The sequence below is a fragment of the Siphateles boraxobius genome, unplaced genomic scaffold, assembly GCF_051911475.1.
Source record: "Siphateles boraxobius isolate OS27281-9 unplaced genomic scaffold, OSU_SipBor_1 117, whole genome shotgun sequence".
Taxonomy (NCBI): Eukaryota; Metazoa; Chordata; class Actinopteri; order Cypriniformes; family Leuciscidae; genus Siphateles; species Siphateles boraxobius.
In genome coordinates, this window is record NW_027508719.1 from 151,193 (window position 1) to 172,386 (window position 21,194).

Consider the following 21,194-nt stretch of genomic DNA (forward strand, 5'->3'; position numbering starts at 1 on the left):
TTGGGTTTGTCCATATTTGACCCAAAATTGGGTAAAACAACCCAGCATTTTTTGGAGTGCAATGAACCTCACGAACGCTGCTGTGACGTGCTGAGTTGATCTGGCAGAAGTGCTGTAGATGTGGAGGTGACGGGACTCAACGCTTGCTCTGTCACCTGATAGCCTCTCGTTTCCATGTTTCTCCTGGTTTGGGGGATTGTGTGTTTCTTTCAGGTGCTGTTTCCCATGAGCAGTTCTCCGCTCACTTCATCTTGGGTTCTCATCACCAGAGCTGATCAAAGCACAGGAGATTACAGCCACAGGAACCGCAGGAGATCACAGGCGCTGCATGAAGGTTCTCAGTGTATGAGAACTGATGCGCCATATTTTGCCCATTGTGTCTCAGAGGAGGGTGTTTTTACCCAAGCATGAAGCTGACCTGAGATCAGTTCCGTCTGTCTTTCTGTCTGTCTTAATTTAATGATCATAATTTCAAGACTGTAGATTTTAATTTAGAAATTATATAACATCTATCTTGTACATATCACAGCAAATTATTTCTTGGTAGCGAAATTAGAATCCTACTACGGAGAAGGCCGAGCTAATGAATATTAATTAAGTCACCTTGACATTTCTTAACAGTCCTGGAGCGTCTACCAAGGTCATTTAATCAATAGTTTTAATAATGTAATATCAGGAATTTCCACTACTGCACTTCTGCTAGGCGAGATGCGCTTTACCTACTAAATATTCATGAGCTAATCCTTGCCCGTATCAGGATTGGTGGAATCCAGCGGGGGGAAACCAATGAGCGCATCGGGTGCTGTTGCGCATGCGCGTGCGCTTGTTACAGAGCGCACCGAGAGTTTGGGAGTTTTTCTCCAGTCTACTGAGTTTGTTAATGGGACTCCCGGCTTTTATAAGTGTTTGTAACTGTTTTATGTTCATAGGCGCACGCGAGAATTCCTCAAATTGGACGGGAAATTATTTTATTTTCTATTTTATGTTGTTCTAAATTGGATTACATCCGTAATGATACGAAGTAAAACGTAAGTAGTGTTTTATTTGTGTTTCTGTGTTTCTTCTGCACAGTAATGTTTAACGTTACACCAGACTGACCTCGTCAACTGAATTCAAGTCTTCTATTTAATGTCTTTATCCGAACAGTATTTCTCATCGTAGCCGGTTCCTTTGTCATTTTTATTTGCAGAGCGATTTATCTGAAAGCAGACTGACACTAATTGAACATGTTCTTCCCGTGTTTGAGAAATGATGTGCTTCTGTTCTGCTCATATCTGCTAGTGTTTGAAGAATCAGCTTATTTCCAGGTTTTTATAGCATGAAAAAGAGTTCAAACAATTTTCGTACAACAAAGACGTAACTGCAGAACTTTCCAAGCCTTTCATAAAGTGATTTAAAAGGCTTTAATCTTCCGTGAACTGGCTGTAGATAGAGCAGAATTATGTTGATTTTCTGTTTTGATCATTTGCTGTTTTTCCTCCAATGTTTAACGTGTAACAGTGATATAGAGCGCGCTCAGCTGGTCTTCTCTGGCCAGGAAAATCCTGTTTTTTACAGTTCTATTCCATTTCTATTTCGGTTTCACTCTCATTATCAAGTGACTGTTATGGGTCTTTAGTGGGGCTTTTGGAGGTGATCGATGATGATGATGATGTGAAAACTCTTAAAGGGCTAGTTCACCCAAAAATGAAAATTTCCTCATTAATAATTACTCACCCAAAGCACTGGCGTCGCTTCATAAAATTGAGGTTAAACCACTGGAGTCACATGGATTACTTTAATGATGTCTTTACTAACTTTCTGGGGCTAGAAAGTGGTAGTTGCGTAGAATGTCAATGGAGAACGATTTCATTAAAAATATCTTCATTTGTGTTCTAAAGATGAACGGTAGTCTTACCGGTTTGGAACGACATGAGGATGAGTAATAACCCTAACTAACCCTCTAAACACTACATCTACCGATTGCCTTGTCAGTTGATAACCAAAGAGTTTTTTTTTTATTATAAGCATCTGCTAAATGATTAAATGTGTGTGTATATATATATATATATATATATATACATTTAATCATTTAGCAGATGCTTTTATCCAAAGCAACTTACAAATTAGGAGAGCAATATAAGCAGTTAAACTTACAATAGGACAACAATACGTAAGTGCTGTGACCCTTCCCAGTTCAGTCTAACGCAGTATAATTTTCTTTTTAAAGAGAAGAGAAAAGAAAGTATTATTAATGGATCAAGTGTTGCTGAAAAAGATGCATCTTCAGTCGTTTCTTGAAAATGTCTCAGCAGCTCGGATACATATCCAGCATAATCAACTCCTTGAAAACTATTTAAAGCATCCCAGGATTTAGCCCATGACCATGACGTTGGTTGAGGGAATGAACAGTGTCTAATTTTTAACAGTTTGGGTCATACTTTAATTTACATTCTATCTTCATTTTGATTACTATTAGTGTGGAAAATGGTGCAGATAGTAATCATAAGTACATGGGTTACAGCGTTCGCATGTTTTTGGCAGCACAACCTCTAGTTTGCTCTGCCAGGAATCCTGAATCTGTGTCAGCTTCACTTTTTTTTTTTTTTTTTTTTATCTGTTATTGTCCTGTGGCCTCATTGGCTTTAATGAACTGGACTGCAGGAAGGAACAGCACGTAGGGTGTGTGTAGATACACATGTGGCAGGAGTTTCTCAGAAAACACAAAGTGCTTGAGTCTCAACACCTCGGGCCCTTTTAAAAGAGTAACCTCAGGTTAAACACGTCTGGCAGCAGCACAAGTCCTGCGTGGAAGCACACACTCATTACAGACACACTCGTGTTAATTGGGGGACAAGAGCTGCCAGGTGCCCGACCCCACAGGCTCACGTTGGGTCATGGCTGTAAACAACCTCATTGTACAGTGATGAACGGAGCTTGTGTGTTTAAAGCACGCAAGTGAGGACGACTTGCATGATGTCATCTTATTACCGTGGTGCTGATTGGTTATTGAAGCCTTTGTAATAAAATATACACTGCCCGGACAAAAACAAGTGGCTGTTTTGATTTAGAGGGTGGACATATCATGAAAATCTGACTTTTTCCATGTTTGAGTGCTGTAATCGGGTCCCCTGTGCATCTAACCAACACAGAGAATGTGAAAAGTGAAACCCAGTAACTTGATCCTTTCCCTGCAAGCATGTCAAAAAATAAGCCGATCAGATTTCGCTCCCCTTCTGATGTATGAAGAGCATCTTATTATAATATTGCTGGCCCTCTGCATGTTTCCACCCACAGCGTAATGACAAAAGATCGAGCAAAGCATGAAACTCTCTGTCGTTGAGCACAGACGAGCACTGAACACTATTGACCAAAACATGTCACCGCTGTCTTATAAACAACTCAAGGACTGTCAACTTGTGTACAAGTTAAACATAACGGTATGCAAGTCGATGAGATGAATCAACGTAACTCCACAACAACTACATAAATGATGCATCCACTAACATACAGAAACGTCCAGGTGCGTCTAAAAGTTGAACTCTTCCTGAGTCTCTCCGCAAGGCTGCAATCGCTGGGTATTTCTGAGAGTCTGGATGAGTATCTGAAGCTCGTTGAAAGGCTCCGCCTCTTCTGAACGGAGGCGGAGCCGCAGCTCATTTGCATTTAAAGGGACACACACAAAAACAGCCTGTTTTTGCTCACCCTCAAAACGGGGCAAATTTGACAAGCTATAATAAATGATCTGGGTGTATTTTATGTGGAAATTTTACAGACACATTCTGGGGACACCGTAGATTAATATTACATCTTGTGAAAAGGGGCATAATATGTCACCTTTAAATAGGCAAATGCTTAAGAGTCTATGATTGGATCATTATTGCAGTGATTATTATGTTTCTAGCATGTTATATATTTGGCAACAGTTCTTCTATAACCCTGTGTAGCTTTTCTTTTCTTAAACAACTATGTAGGAAGAAACATCATGGCCATATTCCAGGATGACAATGTCAAGATTCATCAGGCTCAGATTGTGAAAGAATGGTTGTGAGGAGCATGAAGAATCATTTTCACACATGAATCGGCTCCTTAAATTCATTAAAGTGTTTGGGATGTGCTGGAGGAGACTTTACAGAGTGCTGGACTCTTGACAATACAAGATCTTGACCAAAAGTTGATGTGATGTTGATTTCCATCCAGAGTTGCATCAGTTTTTGGTCCTGGAATATGGCCATGATGTTCTTCCTACACGGTTGTTTAAGAAATGAAAAGCTACACACTCCATCAATTATGGTTAGAAGAACTGTTGGCAAACATGTAACATGCTAGAAACATAATCACTGCAATATTGATCCAATAATAAGCCGGGTTTCCATTATTCTTCAAATTGCGCAAATTGAAATTGCTAACTGAAAATGCGCCCAATGGAAACAATTTTGCAAAAACTCCCATATATCGCAAAAAAGTTTTTTAAGATTATTTTACGTATACAAAACATTGTAAAAGTTTTGGGCAAATCTGTAATGGAAGCGGCTATAGACTCTAACATTTGCCTATTTAAATCCAAACAGCGACTTTTTTTTTTTTTTTTGGCCGGCCTATGTATGTTTTCTTTGTATTGTTGTTTTTTTTTTTTTTTTTTTTTAAGTAAATGAACTTTCTATTCATTCATCAAAGAATCCTAAAATGCATCACATAACTGTTTTCTACATTGATAATAATGATAAATTTTTCTTGAGCATCAAATCATCATATTAGAATGATTTATGACTGGAGTAATGATGCTGAAAATTCAGCTCTAGATTTTTTTCCTCTAATATATTTAGCTTTTATATTTTTAGCGCTAATCTGTGTGCCGTGCTTTAGCTGTCAGAGAGTTTTCAGAGTAAAAGAAGTAGTAGTTTGAGTCTGTGGATCTTCTGTCCCACTGCAGATTCACTCGAGCGAGCGGATCATCTTTCTCCTGCTGTGCTGGGTCCATTCTCTGAAGATTAAAGTCTTTAACTTCTCACGGCTCATACTTTGATGACACCCAGGAGCCGGAAGTGAGACTCATGGCCACCGTCCCGCTCCCCCCTCCCCCTCTTCCTCCTCCTCCTCCTCTGAGCCGCACAGACTCTGGCCGCAAACACCGGCTCCGCAATCTGAACTGGGAGCGTATCCCTAAGGAGCGCGTGGAGGGGCGTGAGAGTGTGTGGAGCGGCTCCCTGGACGAGGACACTGACCTCTCCATCGACCTCCGCTCTCTGGACGAGCTCTTCGGGCAGAAGGAGGGCGTGAAGCCGGACCGGGCCGGGGGCTTCCGGCGCAGTGTGCTGAGGTGCGGCTCTCCACTAGAGATGAGTGTGGACAAAGTAAGAGCACGTCATTTTCATTATCCGCCATGCATGCTTCTTGCAAAACTATATATACAAACTCACCTAATAATGTTGGGTTAAAAATAACCCAAAGGGTAACCCAGCTATGGGGTGGTATAGCACCTTCCTAACTGTTGGTTATTTTAAACCAATGCATTGGGTTAAAAGTAACCCAACAGTTAAATTAACTTTTTTTTTATGACATTATGTTAATAAATAAAATACACTGTTTTTCAAATACAGGTTTTTTATTTGTATGAAACAATACATATGTCTCAGCAATTATATTTTTAGATTACAAACTAAATATTGGGCAGTCTAGAATTTAATGTAAATACACATAATTGTGTACGAAAATTTTAAATGCACGAGTGTACATACAACACATGTAACCCAACAGTTAACCCAACAGCCAGGTTATTACTAGAAATTACCCAATGATTTGAGAAATGACCCAACATTTTTGGAAAATAAACCAACATAGTGACCTAATATGTGTAACTCGACGGTTGGGTTAAAAAATAACATTTTTTTTTTTTGCTGTGTAGGGTCATGACCGGGGTTTGACATTAGCACACATGTGTGTATTTCATCAGTGGTGTGTAACGCAGTCACTCTTATTAGCTACTTTAGTTGGTTGAATTTTATATAGGCCTCATTTTTCAATTGTAGTCTTTTAAAAAGCATCTGAAATAATAAACTGAGTGCAATGTAGTGCTGTCAAAAATATAGATTTTTTTGATACCGATACTGAAATATCTGAAACACTAATTTCCGGCAGATTATATACAGGATATGGATATTGTTGCTGTTGGGGCTTGAATTTCAGCGTGGGATTGTGTGTTTTGAGCATAATTTTACTCATTCCTGCAGATTTTTGTGCTCAAACCTAAAGTTCACACACATAAAGCCGCCTCTCAGTAATAAATTGAGCTTTTTTTGCTGCTTATAATGGATCAGTGCGTCATGTCTTAAAGTGACAGCAGCCTAATATTCCTGCTGCCAAATGGTATCGATTTCAAAATTGAGGCCAGTGAAAACGCTGAGTGGCTCGTAACTTTAGAAAACCAATAGCCACAGTTACTGCAGAGTGAAATAGTTAATATCAAGCCCTGTCATGACCGTCAGGCAACATTCAGAAACAGTTTTTACAGTATGTTCTTGTGTTCAGCTGGATCGAACACAACAATGGAACAGCTTCCAGAGTTTTATAAAAGTTTTTAAAGCCTTAAATGCATGGCTGTTTCACCAATCATTACATATTCGGGTCTTCAGATCTACATCGTCTCCTGATATTACAAAAGAACAAAATAAAGCAGCCATTTTAGGACCTTGGCAGGGTTCAATTTGAGCAGATGCTGTTTACCATCATCCCTGTCGTCGTCAGAGCTCTTTTACCCAATACATTCAGCTTCTGGCTCATATTCACAATCTCAATCATATTCTCAAAACTATCGTAACCAATATTTGATTGCACACAGTACTTGCTCTGCAGTAAATTACTGAGTTTCTCTGATGATACTTGTGTATCCTTTTGTGTTATGCCTGCGGTAATTATGAGTGAAGCTTCACGTCATCATTGTGAATCAGAAATTCCCACCTTCAGGAATAAAGGTAAATCGCACTTTAAAGTCATTAAAAGATTCAATCGATGCGCAGGGAAAAAAAATGCACTAGCAACCCTATACACTTTTTCCAAAAAATTATTCAAATACAGGAATTCTTTGATAATTTTTTTTTTCTTGTTTGTTTATAATTAATATATTTAGGAGCACTAAGAAGGTTGATGTCTAACTTTAAAGATGAATGAGGGCGAGGGTAGTGAACGACGTCACGGGTCATAAAATACCTGTGGTATGCGTTTAAGTATTAACTTCACTTATCTTACTTAACCTGACAAAAATGCAATGTTTATGGCTCAAGATGCTGAAAAACAGGGAGATTCAATGGCCAAAGACCCCCATATATTCATGCTTTCACAGAATGACATACGTGGAGTATTTGTCTCAATTTATTGTTGAAGGTAATGGACTTAACTGTTAGTTTTCCGATGAGTTTGTCTGGGTTTGTGAGCTGATTACCTGTATCTGTATTTGCAGGTTACACTGCTCGACTCAAAACGCAGCATGAATGTTGGGATATTTCTTCGTCAGCTGAAAATGTAAGTTTTGGTTTAATTTTATATATATTAGCCAGGCCAATTAAAAGGAGAAATAAGTAAAAGAAGTCTTCATTTAATTTCTAAAATTTATTTTGTTTTCATTTTATGGGTGTAGCGATTCCCTCATGTCACGATTCGATACATATCACGATACTGAACTCACGATACGATATTATTGCGATACTCCAAGACATACGGTAAAAGATTGACAAAAAATGTACTGTTGATTAAAATGGTAAATTTTGTGTTACATTGTGTGTGTAAATGAATAGGGTTGGTCTTGATGCTGGAAACCCAAAGCACTGGACAATAGAGACACCAGAATAACAATATTCATGATTCTGAAGATGAAAATACTGAATTATTTTAGATGAACATGCTTGAACTCTTTCACTGACTAGATATATTTAAAATAATATTGGCCACTTTTTACTGATAATATCAGACATTTGGCATTATCAGAACCCACAAATATTTCCCATTGCATTATTATACATTATATTCAACATTATATGTAGTAGTTTAATGTAGTACTGACACACATTTCTCACATAGTAATACACAATACATATTGATGCATTTTTGTATTGCGATATATTGTGACACGATATATTGTTACACCCCTTGTTCATATGCATTGGTATTTTATTGGCCACCCTGCTCTCTAGATATTTGTATTGGCCGTTTTTGTTACAGTCCCATTTGTCACGAATAGGAAATGAAGGTGTCCTGGAGGAAGTGTCTTAACACTTTAGACGGCCAGTGTCTGCACGCTGTGTTTATTTTGAGTCATTGATTGCCCTGAGATGGAGGAGAGATGTGTGAATGAAAAGGGGGGCAGATGACAAGTGTTTAGGAGATGCCGTCCAATCAGAACAGCTGGTTTTGATGGTCAGTGAAGGAGGTCAAAGGTCACACCTGGTCTGTGCCCGAGTGAGCCGTGATGAGGATTGAAAGCTGATCTCTGCAGCAACTTCTCAAAATATGCTCTGAGATTAAATATATCTGTTTCAATTCAGGTGTTTCCAAAGAAATGTGATCCATTTTAGTGATGCAGTTCATAAATCATTATTCATCCTTTTCAATGCCATTGTTTAATGTAAAAAGGTTGGTGTTTTCATGTCGGCACTTGCTCTCTGAGTAAATATATGGGAGTTCCCATTTGAGTTTGAAAACCTCTACCATGGGACTGATATCTGTCAGAACATGTGGGGAAATTACGGAGAAGTGCTCACGCAGACAAACACATTTCCGTAACCTAACATAAGTGCACACTTTTGAAGTGTATGAGTATGAATTACACTCGCTGTGGCCAAAGCAACTCTTTGTTCTGTAATACCTTTTCATTATTTCAGTTTGAACGCCACGAAGAAACCACAAGAGCCTTCAATACTTTCTGACATTATAAATTACATGTCATAAAAATACAAAACATAAACTAGTTGGGTCTTGTAAACCCTTTTGGAGACGAGCAAAAGAACCAGCTGTGTGTTTGACACACATCCACATGTCCAAGTGAAACTGGATTGACGAGCAAATATGACCTCATTTAGGTCAACCGGACCAGACGTTGCACTGGCGAGATGTTAAAATGCATTGATTTAGGATTGCATTTTTTTTTGTCTAGGTGGTCGGGATAAAACCCAGAACCCTTGAGCTTTAGTCCTGATACAACTAAAACCCTATTCGGACGGTCGTTGTTTCTTATGTGGATGTCCGTAAAAATAAATCGGCATGGCGCCTCAGTGATAACACACTGCTCATGTGGTCAGTCGCATGAACGTCTGCAGTAAATAAAATGTCATATGCTTTGATTAAATTCAATAAGAATTTATTCATATTATTCCAAGGAAAATAATGTTCTATTTATTATATATTTTAATCTCATTTTTAAAAATGGGACTGACACGCGTATACGTGTATTTGAAATGCTTATATTCTTGCATTTTATCTCAAAAAGATGTCATTTTAAAAATATGGAAATTAGCGGAAACAAGTTAATGCAGCCTCTTATTAACATGAGGTAATAATAAATAATAAAGCATTGTTCGTATTTTTATTGTTGTGTATAATAGCCTACGTGTTTTAAAATTGAATCATATATTACTATATCACAATAACGGCCCATTACAAATGTTTACGTGCCTTTTTCCCGTTCTCCTTTTTGTTGCTACAGTGTAGCGGTGATGAATGTTGTTCTTGTAAATAAAATGCATGCAAATTACAGTGAAGCACTACAGTTATCGTACGTACAGGTCTCGGCAGTCATCAAAAGGTTAAACAGTGAATTTTGAAGTGATCTCTTGTAAACTCAGAGATGTAGATTCGGACGGCAATTAAATCCCCACATGACCTTTTGTGTTCGTCAAAAAACAGTAAAAACAATTTTGGCCGGGGATTTTTATGCGGGTTGTGGGACAAAAACACTGAAATTCTGGATTCGGACGGCAGTAAAATCACAGAATAACCCCTGAAAATTATGAAAATACCATACGACCCTGTAAGAAACAATTCCTGCCCGAATAGATCTTAAGACTACTAAATGTACTACAGATTGACAGAGAAAAAGCTTGAAAGTGATTCGTCAGTGGTCTCCTCTTTTCTCAGTGCTGTGGAGGAGATCGTGGAGGACGTGAGACGAGGAGCCGGAGAGCGTTACGGAGCGGAGAAACTGTCTGAGCTCTGCAAACTTCTGCCTGATAATGAAGAGGTATCGTCTCTCACGACACACGTCTGTTAGAGAGAATCACATGTGATGCTGCTTGTTACTCCACATGATCTCCAATCACAGCTCTTTCTGTTGGACTGAGTGCTGAATATTAAGTCACTGCGTTTCATTTTGTCCAGGAGGCCCGGTTGAAGAAGTTCAGCGGTGACCGCAGTTTACTGGCAGAGCCGGATCTCTTCATTCTCCTACTGGTGGAGTTACCCAGGTAAGAGTTCAGGACTGAAGGATCCAGTATTAACTAGTGTTGACTAAAGTACCGACTTCGGTACCATACCATTTAAAAAATGTGACGATACCAGCATTTCCCTTTAGCATTTTGAGCGCTGTTTTTCACACTCAACATGTATGTCTCTAACTGGCCATTGTGTTCATGCGTCCGACATATACATCTGTGATTTGCCATTGTGTTCATGTGCTCAACATGTATGTCCCTGATTGGCCATTGCGTTCACACGCTCAACATATGTCTCTGATTGGCCATTGTGTTCACGCACTCAACATATATGTCTCTGATTGGCCATTGTGTTCACGCACTCAACATATATGTCTCTGATTGGCCATTGTGTTCACGCACTCAACATATATGTCTCTGATTGGCCATTGTGTTCACATGCTCAACGTATATCTCTGATTGGCTATTGTGTTCATGTGCTCAACATATATGTCTCTGATTGGCCATTGTGTTCACGCACTCAACATATATGTCTCTGATTGGCCATTGTGTTCATGCACTCAACATATATGTCTCTGATTGGCCATTGTGTTCACGCACTCAACATATATGTCTCTGATTGGCCATTGTGTTCACGCACTCAACATATATGTCTCTGATTGGCCATTGTGTTCACATGCTCAACGTATATCTCTGATTGGCTATTGTGTTCATGTGCTCAACATATATGTCTCTGATTGGCCATTGTGTTCACGCACTCAACATATATGTCTCTGATTGGCCATTGTGTTCACGCACTCAACATATATGTCTCTGATTGGCCATTGTGTTCACGCACTCAACATATATGTCTCTGATTGGCCATTGTGTTCATGCACTCAACATATATGTCTCTGATTGGCCATGGTGTTCATGCACTCAACATATATGTCTCTGATTGGCTATTGTGTTCATGTGCTCAACATATATGTCTCTGATTGGCCATTGTGTTCACGCACTCAACATATATGTCTCTGATTGGCCATTGTGTTCACGCACTCAACATATATGTCTCTGATTGGCCATTGTGTTCACGCACTCAACATATATGTCTCTGATTGGCCATTGTGTTCATGCACTCAACATATATGTCTCTGATTGGCAATTGTGTTCAATGCACTCAACATATATGTCTCTGATTGGCCATTGTGTTCATGCACTCAACATATATGTCTCTGATTGGCCATGGTGTTCATGCACTCAACATATATGTCTCTTATTGGCCATTGTGTTCATGCACTCAACATATATGTCTCTGATTGGCCATTGTGTTCACATGCTCAACTTATATCTCTGATTGGCAATTGTGTTCACGCACTCAACATATATGTCTCTGATTGGCCATTGTGTTCACACGCTCAACATATAAGTCTCTGATTGGCTACAATGATCAACGCTTCAATAACATGTTGTCTTCATTGAGCGTTTACACTGATACACACGGGAGCGTTTGAAAGTAGACATCTATCAGCTGATCAATCTATAGTGGATATATTAGAGATCCGCTGATAGATGTGAAAACAATGGCCAATCAGAGGCGTTTAAGAATCCGTTCAACAGCGCTTGAATTGCTAGAAGGAAATGCTGGTATCGTCACATTTTTAAGATTTCAGTACCGACTTGGTACAGAAGTTGGACTCTGTACATTTGACAACACTAGTATAAACACATCGTGTGTCTTTCACTGAGCCCTGATTAATCCTCCTCCTCCTCCTCCTCCTCCTCATCATCATCATCATCATCATCATCATCATCATCACTAGCTTCCGCATGCGTCTGGACGTCCTGATCCTCCAGCAGGAGTTTGACCCCGCGGTGACCTCTCTCTGTGTGGCGGCCAGATGTCTGCGGGAGGCGGCTCGAGGTAAACGCTCACACAACCGCCTCTCACTGGGTTGGTTTGAAGCGGTTGCAGCTCTGAAAGCTTCAGCTCGACTCCTAAATCAAGTCACACAGTATCAGAGACCTTGTGCTTGAGTTTTGCGGACATTTTTGTCCTTTTCAGTGTATTTTTTTTAAAATCATTTTGCCTGTGTAACTAACACAAAATAGTTCCTCTCAGCACCTTTTGGACAAAAATGTCCGCATTGAAACCCATTAAAATTTCTATTTTTATCCCAGGGCCATTTAACTATAAAATTACGCAATCTTTGTTAATAGGCTTGCATTCTGTTGGCAAGGCTTCAAAATTTAAAATGTAACTCTTTTTTTACCAGATGGCGACATTTTCTCAAGTTTGGCCTATAAAGCAAAAACTCACTTTATTCCTGTGTTCTGCTTCTGCTTATTATAGCTCAAACTCTCACTGAAAGCCAATTTATTTAGATCAATCTCAAACTTGAAACATGACTTGTTTAGATTTAGGGCTTTGTTTTTATATCAGTTCAACATGTTTCATATACATTTCATATAAAATAATGTTCATTAATCATTTTAATAAACGTAAACCTATATAACGCTTTTTTTGGTCTACTTTTCAATGTTTTTTTTACTTCAACAATAATCTGCCAATTTTAAAATGAGACCAAACTTAAGTCTTTGCTCCTAAGCTTCACATTTTTATGACAGTTTTTTGACACAGGATTTTTTGTCCACTATGGACTATGTGTAACTTTTTTGAATTGATGCACAAGAGTTAAAGGCGTGACGTGAGTGTCTTAGATAGATATTGTCTGTGCATCAGTGCTTGATGCTCATGTGTTTGTGCAGAGCTGCTGAGCTGCCCCGAGCTTCACTATATCCTGCGACTGGTGCTCAAGGCCGGAAACTACATGAACGCTGTGAGTCTTTGATTAACACGCTGTTTTTGATAAGCCGTGTCCTCGTATGAAGTCAGACTGAGGTCTCTTGTGCTTTCAGGGTGGTTACGCTGGAAATGCTGCTGGATTCAGGATTTCCTCTCTGCTCAAACTGGCCGACACCAAAGCTAACAAACCAGGCATGAACCTCCTCCATTTTGTTGCCATGGTGAGTGTCGTGATGATGTCACAAGAGCCTGACTCTCATTATGCCTCTTCACATGAAAGGAAACCACATGATGATGTCATTATGATAGAATGGAATCTGTTGGATAAAATTCTAAAAAAGGTTCAGCATGAGGGATTTTTTCTTCTTCTTTACTACAGGAGGCAGTGAAGAAGGATAAAGACTTGCTGATGTTTCCCAGCCGCTTGAGTCACGTGGGTCCAGCTTCAAGGTCAGGAGACAAACACCTTCTGAGAGTTGTTAAGCTCTCTTAGATCAGTCCAGAACAGGGGTATTCAATTAAAGTTCAAAAAGGTCCGGTCTCTATATTTCTTTCCCAGCGTAGGTCCGGACAATACTTTTTTGAAACGGTTATTCATATCCATTGAGGCAGACCGTAGTATACTTTGTAAAAAAAAAAAAAGATCACTCAAAAAACTCAAAATTGTCATCAAAGATGAGAATCCTGGGCCCAGGAAGCCAAAACAAAAAAAAAAGTGTACAAAAAAATTATTTCTCCCAACTGGATATGAATATAAAAAGTTTAGATCAGATGTTTTACTAGGCTATTTTTATTTGAAATGTATACACCTTTGTGTATGGCACACAGAAGGCCTTGGGACTGAGAAACCCTACAGGAGGTGCAGGTTTACCCCTTCAGAAAAGTCTGATTTTTATATTTGGTTTAAAGCAATAAACTACTTAAAAACAAACAATGTACATAATCTAATAGTCAAAACTCTCATCATGGACAAAAGTTAACTAGTAATTTCAAAGTCTTTTTGTCTTCTCTTACCAGCTCTAAATACTTTTTTATTTAATTAATAATGCTAAATGTATGAAAAAAACATCTAAAATCGCCACGCATTAACTTGTCTGAAACCTGGTTTAGCTAAGTGGTCAGAGTCATCTGTATGACAAATAAAATTAATTGTATTAGCTGCATTATCATTTTCCGCAGTGTTTTAGTGAAAATATCTGTTGAGAGAGAGAGAGAGAGCGAGAAAGAGAGTGTTTAGCTCTTGATAAAAATATATGGATATACGTAGCTCTCAAAGATCATTACCATAAACAACCCTGAGTGCTTGTGTTGTGAAGAGCGGCGGTGAACCATTGTTTTGATGCGATGCTGACTCTAATCTGTAGAAACAGTAAAATGGCACAATAACGTCCGGCCTTTGAATAACACTGTGAAAAATAGATATTCTATAAGTAATTTGAAAGCCATTAGGAAATATTCTAGTAAAAATAAATTCTAGAAGAATATCCGTGGATGAGTGTCATGAAGCCTGTCTGGGTTAGCCTGGCAAGCCAGACCTATCAAGATGATGGGTCTGGGAACTCACAATTGGCATACCTCAATCCGAGGGGCGGGATACTCGGTTGTCTTTCAAATTCCCTCTGCACGCAATAGGACAGCGCTACAACCAACCAGAGCAACGGACGGCTGTGGCTGAGTGAGTCCCATGTGTTTTTCCACCAGTGGAGCTAGTTGATATATTAAACTTTGGCCGTATCTGATCGTCAAAACTCCGAACACATCTTCCTTTTTTAAGAATGACTCAAGTGACGTTCTCTTTACTCCAAGTCATCCAGAGTTGCGGCCAAAGCCGATTCGAAAGACCGCTGTTCGCCAGCTGCATCTTCTTTCTTTTCAAGAATTATGAAATTATGTTAAGCCTGCCCACCAACTCTATACACGATGTGATTGGCCTGACCAGAGTTTGGTTTTTCCAGCTCAAGTCTATGGAAAGTTGCTAGACCACCCTTTCTGCAAAATAATTTTTGCTGCCGCTAGGGTGCGTCTAGTTTTCTAGGCTATGTCTGGGTCATATTTCAGCCCAAAATCAAAAAGTAAATTTTACATTTAATGAAGAAATGTTGGTTTAAATTTGGCATGGTTGGTTCTTGTGACAGCTGTACACAACACCATGTACGTAGCATGTCATGTTCCTCAATGGATAATATAAAAGCGTGAATGATCAAGTATTTTTGTGTTAAGGTTGTCAGAAGAGTGTGTGGTGGAGGATCTTTCTCGACTGCAAAGCCGAGTCTCAGCGCTCAGAGTCAGAGCTCAGGCCGACGCTGAAATCCAGATGCAGACCAGAGCCTTTCTAGAGGTGTGTGTGTGTGTGTGTTTGCAGATCATGCTCACAGATGCTGATGCTCCTGTTCAGGGTGTAAATCCCTCACTTCTTCCTTCAGGTTGCGGAGGTGAGGCTGACCGAAGCGCAGGATGAGTTGGAAAGCTTACAGGAGAGCAGTAAGTCTTTACTGGAGTTCTTCTGTGAAGATGACAAAACCTTCAAACTGGAGGAGGCCTGTCTGATCTTCCACGGCTTCTGCCATCGCTTCCAGAGAGCCGTGAGGGTGAGTAGCGCTGTCTCTTTAAATAGAAACTACTCAAATGAAGTTTAAAGTCCCCCTTAAGTCAATCATTTTATCCCTTAACTCATCTTTGATCACCAAAATGGCATATTTAAACGTCTTTCCCTTGAAAAACAATTCTTCATGCCTTAAAATAGCTTGAATGTAACTCGACACCCTTGTCTTATTTAGTATGCGCTGTTCTATAAATATGCAAATGAGCCCCGCCTCCACTCACTCAGCTCAGAGATCCACTCGTTGACCAGAGGTGTGTTTCCCGAAACCATCGTTGTAACGAGCATTTGCAAACAGCATCGCAGAGTTGTGTGTGTGTGTAACAACAGATCTCGAGCTGCGGTTAGAAGCAGTTTCTAGTTTACAGGACATGTGGACTCAACACATCCTTATCCTGAGCAAAATACGCAAGCTGACATTCAGTGTCTTTTATTTAGAATACATACAAATGTAATTTACGTCTTTTAATTTGTCAAGAGATTTAAAGCACCGTTTTTGAAGAGTGGCATGTGTGAACGTGCGCTAGTGCGTAAGAACGAGCTTATTATTAAATCTGGAAATAAAGCAAAATAACTGAGAAAAATGAGAAATAGTCCTCAGATGCAATGTCTGTAATTTATAACAAAACATCTAGCATTAATTTGATCTCAAACAGCTTCATTAAAGAAAGTTATTACTCCAACAACTGTGTGACATCATTAACCAACGTGGTTGAACGACCAATTTGCGACAGTACGGTTTCGGGAAAGAGTCGTGACTAGCTAGTTGATTTCTTCAACGATTCATCGTACTATAGTAGTGAAGCAGCGAGTTACGTAGTTGTACGGGAAACGCACCCCTGTGTTGATCTGATTGGTTACAAGGTAGTTTGTGAGGTCAGAAACACCAGCGATTTCAAACCGTGTTTTTGAGACTGTCTTTGGTTCACTGCAGTTTTAAGCAGAAAATACTCAGCAATGCTGTCGACTTATTAATTTACACATGATTTGTCTTAAAGCATATTAAAAACACCACATAGACATATAAACAACATTAAAATCTGGATTTTCACCACAGGGGGACTTTAAAAGTACTTGCCTGAATCTAGAGCTGCAAAAATCTGAATCTGAAAGTGTTATTACAAACACACACAAAGTTTAACTTGACATTTTTGTGTAAATGTGATTGATAGCAACCACTTAACTGAACTTTAATTGGTTAGATTGTTTGGTAATATTATTGATATAATAAAAATATTTGCTACTAACCAACAGGAAAACTATGAAAGCTTGTTTACACCAACGAAAAAAAAAAATGCTATTCTGACTTTTTTTCTTGCAATTCTGACTTTTTCCTCTCGCAATTCTGATATAAAAAGTCAATTGCGATATGTAAACTCGCAATTGTGAGAATAAAATAATTGTAAGATAAAAAGTCGCAATTTTTATTTTTTATTTTGTGGTGAAAACAAGCTTCCTTAGAAAACAGCAACTTCGTTTGATCTGTAAATGCCAATCATATTGCAAGATTTTTCTTCCAATCAGAAGAACCATCATTTCAACCATGCAGTTATTCAAATGTTTAATGTATAGTATTTTAAAATATGTTAAAAAGCTAGTTACAGATAATGGCAATAAAAGGCATAAAGATTAAAAGGCCAAATAAAGGCATGCGTTTAACTTGATCAAATATAATACATTTGATTAATATCCATCAATAGTATTTGGTTATATACACTATATTTACTTGTATAAATAAAGTATATATAAATATATAAAGCGCTCTATAAATGTAACAAATTATTACTAATTACTTGCATGTGATAAACATTTTTTTATACATGTAAAATCTTCCATGAACATTTTAAGTGACACAGATCTGTGAATCATTGAATTGGTCATTTCAAACCTGACTTTCTCGCAATTTGAAAAAGTCATAATTATGAGATAAAGTCACAATTACCATTGCAACATTATCAACCATGCAGTCCCTTAAATGTTAAGTTTGAAATATTAAATGTATTAATATTAAATATATAAAACAAGTATTTTAAAACATATTAAAAAGCAAGTTACAGATAATGGCAATAAAAGGCATGTTAATAGGCAAAACATAAAGATTAAAAGATTAAAAGGCCATAAAGATTAAAATGCCAAATAAAGGCATGCATTTAACTTGATCAAATTGAATATATTTTATTAATATCCATCAACAGTATGTGGTTATACACTATATTTACTTGCATGTATTATATTTTTATACATGTAAAACCTTCCATGAACATTAAGTGAGTGTGAATCAGCATATTGAAATGTTCGTGTCAAGCTGAAGTGTACACATGTGACTTGTGTCCTGACAGGAGAACACAGAGAGGGAGTTGCAGGAGCAGCGGCGCGTGGCCCGCGAGCGTGAGAACGTGGGAAAGCGACGTTCCCTGGCTCTGTGTACGGGCCTGGAAGAGGAGCGCGAGTCCGACGACCTGCATCACGCTCTGCAGAGGAGTTTGAGTTACACGGGCAGCCGGCGAAGCCTGCGTAGACTCTCACAATACTTCCTCCGATCCAGCGAGAGAAACATCACATCTGACATCCAACCGCAGCCGAACTCATCCCTGAGAGACTCAGAGCTTATGAGACACTCACTGCATAAGAATGAGGAAACTCAGGGTTTAAGCACAGATTCTACGTGTGGCCTTCAGCAAGACTCAACAGACACCGTGAAAAGCCATTCTAAGTTGAATACGAGGACAGTCCCCAGTGATAACGCTTTTGTTGCTTTGGGAAAAACAAGTATCACGTCACATCAGCAGGGGGCAGTGAATGTCCTCCCGCTCGCAGGAATATCCCCTAACAAAGTGTTGAAAGTTGAGAAACGGGTTCAAGGCGCCTCTGAAAGGCTGACGCAGATTGTGGCCGATGCTGAGAAGAATCCTGAGAAGAAGGATTGTGTAAATGGCAAAGAGTCTCAGTCTCAAAGAGGTGCAACACTAGAGACAGACGCCAAAACGGACACTCGGTTGGGAAAGACGTGGACTAACGCATCTGAAGCTAGTCCTCTTGCGCGGGAGGCGTGTAGCGCAGAACGAGAGAATGTTTATCCTTGTGTCGGAGAAACGCTGGAGTGCCACACGCTAGTGAAGGGCCTTCGCTCCTACGAGAGCCTTTCTCCAACCGTGACACGACCAGCCACAAACAATCACTGCTCAAAATGGAGGAAAGAGCGGGAAGCTGAGGAGCGGGATTGCGGTAGCTCACCCCATGCTAAGGATGATAGCCGTCTAAAAACTCAAACTCGAGGATCGACTAAAAGACTGATGGTTCCCCGAGGAGTGCCTACTAACTATAGCGGGACCACAAGAGTTCACACCAAGACTCCCGCTGATAGTTTATCAGCTAGTCAAGTATCGCGTCCCGCATCCGTACGCACATCGCTAATGAAACGCTTCACCGGAGGCCAAAATGAGCTCAAACATAATAGTAGTGCGAGGCAGAAAGTGAACGCACCGTCTGATACGGGGAAACTAAAAGCTAACGCCTTTGAAAAGTCGAAGCCGGACGAAGACAAGCAGTTTGTGAGGGGCTCGCCACTTCGCGTGCCCAAACGGCTAGCGCCCAACTCTGAATCCGCGGCTAACCATACCATACACAGTCCCACCACGGCTACGACTGCGAAGACCATCCGCACGGCCATCATAAGTGCAGCCAAAGCCAAGACAAACACCAGAATCCCTAAAATCCCCAGAGCTGCCGCCCAACCCATGTGGAGATGATATCTGATTCCTTCAACTCCTGAGTTTACATTATCTGTGCATTTATGAAATTTCGTTACATGCATGAGTTGGGTTGGGTATCGTTTGAATTTTAACGATTACTATTTCGATTCTGCTTATCGATTCCGATTCTTATAGATTCCTAATTTCAAATCGTAATAAGAAAGAAAAAAAACGTACACTCTAAAAAATGCTGGGTTGTTTCAACCCATGTTTGGGTCAAATATGGAAAATCATTCACATTTAGTTTTACTGCAAAACATTTAATCGTAGCTAAATATCATGAACATAAATCAACAGGCTGAAGAACACTTTGCCTGCGGTTTAAAAATACCATAGAAAACCAACGAGCCTAAGTAATATACATTTCAAGCATTATTAAAGACATGACAAACACTTAGTAATTAAAAAAGAACAAATAAAAAATTAGCGAACGCAACAAGTAGACACAACTGAACAAAGACACGATTGAAATAAACAGTGTTTTAAGATTTTCAGGTACAGACACTGTAGTCAAATGTAAAACAACAACTATATTTGTAATTTATATTTTATTTATAAAGTTCAGTTACTAAAGTTATTCAGTCGAATTTTCTCTGTCTTTAGTTGTTTGATTAGTGTTATGAGATGGCAGCAGGAATATTAGTGCTGTCACTTTAAGAGTTGCCCAATATAGTTACACATGAAAACAGCGAGCGAGTCGTCTCACGCTTGAAACTCATATTGAAATGGTCACAAAGGAATCGATAAGAAGAATCAAAATTTTAATTTTATAACAAGTATTGGATTCCAGAATTGCCGATTCCCAACCTGGATGCATGAGGAACTAAAGGTGTGTGAACGGTCAACTGTTGTCTCCCTGCAAATAAAGGATCCATTCATCGGGTCCGGCCAGAACGGCCCGTCCGGCGCTGTAATGACCCAAGCTGAGTGACCCAAGCTTAGTGACCGATACTCTCAGAGCTCAGGTCGCTTTGAGTTTCGCCTCGCATTTCAGGACTTTGATGGAAACGCTTTACCTCTGAACGCTCGAGTGCTCTGACAGATCCGGCTGTCAATACGGGTATATGGTTTCTGATGTTAGATTGTCAAAACTAACACAGCTTGGGTCAAACACACCTCAGTAAATGACCCTCTGAGGTCTGCCTGGTTTTAAACTGGCCATTTGATTCAGGTCAAATTGACTTTTGTACTTCAGTCACAGGTACAGAAATAATGACGCAAAACTAATATGTTAAAATTCATGATCCCAAAGCAAATACGTTTAAGTAAAATTGTGCGAGTTTCCACTTGTACATGTTGAGCTTCTTCAACGTTTGATGCACTTTACAGATGAGAGAGATTTAATGCGGGCAGATCTCTGCGGTAATCTGCTGTACATGAGTGTTTTCTCTGTATGAAATGTTAAATTAACAGTCAAAAACACCTTTGTAATATTTGTATTGTAAATAAGACTTTGAAATAAAGAATGAATAGATTGTTACTCTGTTCATAGACATTATTTGCTTCTCCTAGTTCTAGTCTACTGCTGTTATCCTTTTTAAATTCTTCCAAATAGTTATAATTTATTGGTGATTTAATGCCGGATAATATAATGAAGGTTAAAGTCCCCCTGAAGTCAATAATTGTATCCCTTAAAATTCATCTTTGATCACATAAATGAC

At 39.2% G+C, this 21,194-nt stretch overlaps 1 protein-coding gene across 2 annotated transcripts; it reads left to right on the forward strand.

Moving 5' to 3' along the window:
• The first annotated feature begins 825 nt into the window (after positions 1–825).
• Positions 826–21,013, forward strand: fhdc2 (FH2 domain containing 2). Of its 2 annotated transcripts, XM_077201663.1 has the most exons (13): positions 826–1,028; positions 1,190–1,307; positions 4,913–5,333; positions 7,436–7,497; positions 10,105–10,207; positions 10,345–10,430; positions 12,200–12,300; positions 13,146–13,216; positions 13,296–13,403; positions 13,562–13,632; positions 15,403–15,520; positions 15,606–15,770; positions 18,121–21,013. In XM_077201663.1, exons 3-13 carry the CDS (start codon positions 5,034–5,036, stop codon positions 19,528–19,530), a joined length of 2,595 nt encoding a protein of 864 aa, XP_077057778.1. In that variant the 5' UTR covers positions 826–1,028; positions 1,190–1,307; positions 4,913–5,033; the 3' UTR covers positions 19,531–21,013. The 2 variants fall into 2 exon arrangements, with proteins under 2 accessions (XP_077057778.1, XP_077057768.1); XM_077201653.1 differs by lacking the exon at positions 1,190–1,307 and having other exon boundaries at positions 832–1,028.
• Positions 21,014–21,194: the final 181 nt, after the last annotated feature.